Genomic DNA, 6,277 nt, shown 5'->3' with positions numbered 1-6,277 from the left:
GTAACGTCATATACACTCTTGTTTGTTCGGTCGTCGTCCCCAGCTTCAATGACGAGCACGGGTTTCGCGGAGTCCTCAGAGAGACGTCCAGCAACAGTGAGCCCTGCGAGTCCACCTCCGACGATAATGTAGTCAAAAGTTTGACCATTCGCAGAGCTGGCATCCGTAGTGACTCCAAATGCATGCCTGTGCAATGGTGATGATGCTAGGGCAACTATAGGCAGAGATAGGGAAAGGATTCGAATAAGCCTGCTCATTGGTGTGAGGCTAGGGATAGGACAACGACGAACGGGCCAAAGGATATTCAAAGTAATTTCAGAGCATATAAACCATTTTGATGACCGGAAGAAACGGCGATTAAGCGCGGGGTTATTCCTCGCGCATTCTGGTATGAGCGCGATGAATTCGGGTCGTCGGACTCCGTCATTTGCATAGTACTTAGTACGAACAGCTTCTTCGAGACTCAATGGCAGCCCTGGCTCGTATTTTCAAACGCATATGCGACCACATCGGTACTGGAGAAGATAAGAAGGGCGAACAGCGCGCACGAAGACTCGCGGTAAAAAATGGGTCCGAGAGAAGACCATGCACCCACGAAGGATTGAATTACGCTGAATCACATAGCAAACAGAGAGCTTGTGGAATGTTCCTGAAGAGATACACAATAAAGACGGAATATGGCCTTCCGGACTTCTTTTTAGAGCTTTGTGGACCAAGATAATTGTAGATGGGGTGAAGACAGTGCCTCAAGCCACATTCAGCCATTGCATGTCGTCAGCGAAGAAACCCTTCCTGGGGAGCAATACAAACATGTGTACATTTTGGCAAAAGTACGTAACAGCAGGCCGAGAGAGACGGAACAGATACTGCAGGTTAAGAGCTGGCAATTTGAAGTTTATGCAATGTGATGACGGATGAGAGCAACTTGCGGAAAGGACCCGCTGATCAGCCTGATCAGCCTTCCAAACTTAGTCTATCACGTAATGAAATTGGCAAAAACAGAACAAACATCCAATTCCATCAATGCAGTCTAGAGTACGAGTGGAAACTGGCCAGTTTGCCACACTGAGGTTATCCACGTGGGTTACTCACGAGGATAACCACGAGGGGAACTGAAACAGGGAAAAATACTATGTGGTGAACTGTATTAAGTAGCATATTAGTTGTTCAAAAAAACAGAAAAATGAGGGAATAAAGTACATAATTATGTTTGTACAAGTCCTCTCCCCTAGAGAGATCGAAATAAATCATCAACCGTTTGTTAGCCCTACCAAATTCTTGCATTTATTGAGGAAAATTACTATTTTGGGCATATTGCATAATATAGTTAGCTAATTCCCAACATGTTGACAACGTTGGAATAACCCTGCTAGTTTTCCACATGTGGTTATCCACGTGTGGGAAACCCTCAAAACAGTTTCCACTCGTACACTAATGCAGTCATGGCCTCATGCACTCTGGAGTCAAAGCATGCAAACATATTAATTCATACAGGCCTTGTAAAACGAAAATTCAGCTAGTCAATAATGGCACCACATGTCAAGACGCAACATATGTCTAATACCACTGAGACTACTCTGTAGTTCACCTTGTACTTTAGGCAACACTAGCATTCCCTGCTTTTAAATTGTAAGTTATTACTAATAATCGAAAGTATTTGCTCAAAATATACCTTCATCCCTGTCTGCTTGGTTTAATTCTATGTTACTCAGAGTCTTCATGCAATAAGCTCGTGCCTTCATTCAATCCATACTTTCCGGCCTCCTCCAAGTTGATCAACATCCGGCTTCCCGATATGCTCAAAAACAACGGGTTTCCAGCTTGCTTGATGAAGGCCGCCAGAAACTTGCTGTTGATCCGGAACTTGAGTTCTATGGTTCTTAGATTCGAGCACGTTAGCGCCCTGGTTGCATACGTTAGACCTTCACCGACACGAATACTCTTTCAGTTACAGAATGAAATACATTGCTTGATCCTGAATGAGAACTCGGACAAGCCGGAATCCTTTGAAACCGGCCGACATCTTCCAGTACTCCGCTGCTTTTTAAAGTGCGAGCATCATGAGAAGTGTCCCATATATCATAGGAATCGACCTGAGTGTATATACCACTACGCCATCTTTAAAAGTATTTTGCTCGTACCAGTCTATAATCCCGCATACAGTAACATTGTTTGCAAAAGCTACAGTTGTCACTGTTTTATGATGAATATAATCCAAGTCTGCAAGAAAATAAGGCTGAAAACCTACAGCCTTGTGCTAATATTCTATAAACGATGAAAGAAAATTGAGACTGCTTCGAAGGCTAAAAACGTCATAAGGAAGGTCGCTAATTTCTTATCTAATCTAATATACGGTCAGTGCGGGAAACTTTAGTATTCAACTACAAACCTCCAGTATTACATAAGTGCAAAGACTCGAACCATAAGAACATCTATGAGAATAAAATATAAGAAATATAATTCGCACTAAATACCACGAACACGTACAGTCTATCAGGACAAGATTAACCCAACCTTACAAATGTTTAGAAGAATACACACTTTAACTAAAATTGAAACCTACAGGATAGCTGATATCTCCAGGTCGCAAATTTGCCTGTGCCATGTTAGGCTAATGAAACGAATTATGTACCGTGTGACTCACATCTTTAAGAGAGAATTGTCAGTAATTATTTCGACGAACAGACTCGGAAGACTCACATGACAACTGGTGGGTTATAGATTGCCCCTTATACAGTATTGAAGCATTACAGACAAATTGCAAATACCCAAAACTGTTTACTTACAAAATTCATTCGATATTGCTCCGAAAGCACCAATATATCTGTTCTGTGCATGGTTAGCACTGGTAACATACAATTTTGCTCTTCAACCCACCAAGGAGTAGACCACAGCTATTACCTTTCGTTTGTCATTTCCCTTCTTAACGGAAATGAGCCTCTAGTGGCTGCTCAAGCAATAGAAATAAAGTACCTAGAAAAACTTGACCTATTGTAATTAAGGTAGACGAAAGATGAACTCGACAAGCTGTGTGAATCTGAAATGTATGCGTGGGAAACACTTGACACATTTTGACTCAGCTGCCATCACATCAAACGTTAACTTTAATCTGTACCTCTCATCCTGGCCTTTCCTACATTTTACATTTTTAATGTTTTTGAGGATGATTAACCTTAGGCCCAGTGACCCAAGACGAAGGTTTGGTTAAAAACAACTGTCTTAACAGCGCGTACGTTGGGGGTTTCCTCTCACCGCTCTGTAGTAAATTGCTTATGATGCTTCCTAGCCTACCTTCGTGTTCAATCGATTTCGGCTGCACCCGCCGCGGGAACTTCATAAAACCCTCGAAAATTTCGTGGATCGATATCGCTACCAATATGTACCATAAAAACTCTCTGACTTGGTGAGCTTGCAATGTTTTTCATCGACGTCCGTCTTTTGCATTGGCCTCGGAATGAACCCCTCTGAGGCCGTGAATGTTATGCAAGCCAATCTGTAAGTCGACTTTCTTGCCCTTTACTAGTTCGACATTTAATATTCGGGGTGGCAGGACGAGCATACTGGATGTTTCCGAGCAGCCTCCTCGACGAGATGCTACGAGTTTTATTCGTTTTTGTCTTCAACTGGCCCAATACGAGCGCTAGCAAAGTGAGTACTTGTGACTTGACGAAGGTTCGGCGTGGTTTGGATTCCTGCAAAATCTGGCACTCATCCTCAATCGAGAGTGCTACAGGGCGATTCAAACGTTGTCTTCAACTGTCTCTGTTGGGAGTTCTGGTCTGGTTGCAACGTACTCGGCTCTTCTCACTTGGATAATGTTCTAGGGTGATTGAAGCTCTGCAACCCTACCAAGCTACTGTTGTCTAGCACATCGTCTTGATCCTCGTCTCTCGACGTCGCTTGCGCCAACCATGTTATGAGAAGGCCTGACTGATCGCGAAAGATCAACAAGCCAAAAAGCCGACGCCGAAGTGGGCGTCGCTTTTATATTATTACAGGGAGAAGGAAGCCTTTGGCCGTACAGGAAATGCGAAACAGAGAGAAACCAAAAGAGGAAACAAGCAGATACAAATACAGGTACAAGTACAAGTACAGAGCAGGTCGAGGATATGAACTGCTGGCAGAAGGACGAGGAAGGAGGAAGGAGCTAGTGGTGCGGTCGTGGAAGCAAGACAGCGGAAAGTGGAGACAAATAGGTCGGAACGTGGATGCTGAAAGTGACGAAGGGCTATCGCTGACGTTGTGCAGATACCCAATTCTGCAGTTCCTTGATACGTCGCTGCATCGGAGGACACTAACGAGCTGCTGATATGCACTCCGGAAGACTCGGATAAACGGAGGATAGTGTCGGAGGCGCATTATCTAGCAGAGCGCAGACAACCAGCTAACGATGACCGAAGTCCATGGACGCGTTGGTGCCATCGCACCAACAAGAAGACAAGCACAGGGAGCCAAGAACATGAGCGGGTCCGTTTTGCGATTCACCACCGTAATGGAGGTGTGGGGTGATCTCTTGATGGTACGCATCTTCCTATGGACAGCCGTCGAGATGAACGATTAAAACACAATGCCCCTGGGCTTGGTCGGATATAGGCATGACGCTCGAGATTGTATGGAACCGTTTATTGTATCCATTCCCACATAGTCTGACTAGCAAGGTCTGTCTCCTCGCCATGCTGTAGAGTTGTGTGAGGTGAGACGGGGTGGGATGGAGGAAGAGACGGAGGGCTGGGAGCTCTCGACCTTCTTCTGTCGCCAGGGATGAAGGAACCCGAAACATCGTCTTCGTCCTCGTCCTCGTCCTCGTCCTCATCCCGAATGACCATCAACTCATCCGGTGCTGCCGCTTCCTCCATCATTCCCGGAAGGACAATTACAAGGGACCTGTCGAAGGATTGGTCGTCTACGGACTGTGCACGTGGTGTCTGAATCGGTGTCGAACCGACCGACACGCTTTTATCCCTGTGCGACCTGTCGTCTCCGGTCATCAACTCCGGTGTACTCCGGTTACTGTCAAACGGGAACGTGTCCTCGGTCGCCAGTTCATATTCTGGCATCACTGGACTCCAATCCCATACCGGGTGTGTATCCCAGAGGTAATCCTCCTCTTCATCCTCCAGTTTAATGAGTGTGAAGTCTACCCCATTAGCTAGCGGATCTCCTAAACTCGGTTGTTCTGATGCCCGATCTGGAGATGGCGATGTCGTAGTCCTGTTTCCCTCGTCGCTTCCCGAGTTGGCGGGACCTGCGGGAGAGACGATGCTGCGTGATCGCAGCTGACGGATGTTGGTCGCACCAATCGTGTTGTCTAACGATATTGAACGTGCGTTGGATGGCCCCGCCGCGGCCTCCTCACTAATACGCGGCCTCTTCATCGGCCTTGCCTCGTCTTCTTCGCCATCCACGCACTCGACTGGGCGTTTGCCGCCTACCCGGACAGCACGACCTTGGGTAGCTCCCCTTCTGGTTTTTTTGCGGGTCCACCCATTTCCGCGTCTCTTGCGAGACTTCGGCTTGGGAGGAGGTGCGAAGGAGGCGTTCGGAAGGTCTGGACCTTATGTCAGCTCAATGCTGCACTTTACGTATGGTGGTCTAACTCACCTTCGCAAGGATCTTGTGAGCCTTTGGTGGAAGATCCCGAGGCCTGTGGCTGGCTATCAAGGACCTCGGCTGCATAAATCTTTTAATGAGGAACTTTGACATGGAACGAAGAGGGAGACTTACCATTTCTTTTACGTTTCGTTTCGACGACATGCGCAGCTTGTACAGTTTGGTTGTTAGAGGACTGGTCCTCTATAACGATGTTCGGTGGAAAAGCACCGGCGCTTTCCGTGCTGGTGCTGAAAGCATTGGTGCGGACGTTGGCGGAGCCTTCCGCCGCATTGTTATGGACGGCGGTGTCCTCTCTGGCCATTGACCGCAGGCCGTTTCCAGAGTGCGCAATACGCGAACGCCTTGAATGCGTTAATGTCGTCTCATTACTGACTGTCGTTTCCATGTTTGTGGTCTGAGTGGCTGCTAGTTGCTTCCGCATTGCGCGAGTGAGTACCATTGTGCTCTGTTATGTGAATGACGCGCTGTGGGAGGGAGTTGTTCCGAGGAACTCTTGTTGTGTGGGAGTGGGGGAAGGGAGCTGAGTTGGTTGACTTTGAGAGCCACGCTCTTTATATGATTTCACGATAAGGTCTGAGTCTCATCAAGACACATCAGTACAAATCTAACCATCTTCGTTAACCATTGTCTTCTAAGTCTCATCATCGCCTAAATTTCAAGGGCG

General features: G+C 46.8%; 1 protein-coding gene across 1 annotated transcript in view; it reads right to left on the bottom strand.

The window, feature by feature from the left end:
• FOMMEDRAFT_170413 (FAD/NAD-binding domain-containing protein) overlaps nt 1–6,052 on the bottom strand; it is a gene marked incomplete at both ends in the record, with an annotated part of 8,597 nt that extends 2,545 nt beyond the window's left edge. The window contains 9 exons of the mRNA XM_007270169.1: nt 17–479; nt 1,754–1,903; nt 1,965–2,109; nt 3,562–3,727; nt 4,094–4,325; nt 4,390–4,531; nt 4,642–5,548; nt 5,602–5,670; nt 5,725–6,052. Coding sequence (XP_007270231.1) covers nt 17–479; nt 1,754–1,903; nt 1,965–2,109; nt 3,562–3,727; nt 4,094–4,325; nt 4,390–4,531; nt 4,642–5,548; nt 5,602–5,670; nt 5,725–6,052 — 2,602 coding nt within the window. The remainder of the gene's footprint in view (nt 1–16; nt 480–1,753; nt 1,904–1,964; nt 2,110–3,561; nt 3,728–4,093; nt 4,326–4,389; nt 4,532–4,641; nt 5,549–5,601; nt 5,671–5,724) is intronic.
• Between the last annotated feature and the right edge of the window lie 225 nt (nt 6,053–6,277).

This window comes from Fomitiporia mediterranea (assembly GCF_000271605.1).
Source record: "Fomitiporia mediterranea MF3/22 unplaced genomic scaffold FOMMEscaffold_12, whole genome shotgun sequence".
Taxonomy (NCBI): Eukaryota; Fungi; Basidiomycota; class Agaricomycetes; order Hymenochaetales; family Hymenochaetaceae; genus Fomitiporia; species Fomitiporia mediterranea.
This window is presented reverse-complemented; position numbering and strand designations above follow the sequence as displayed.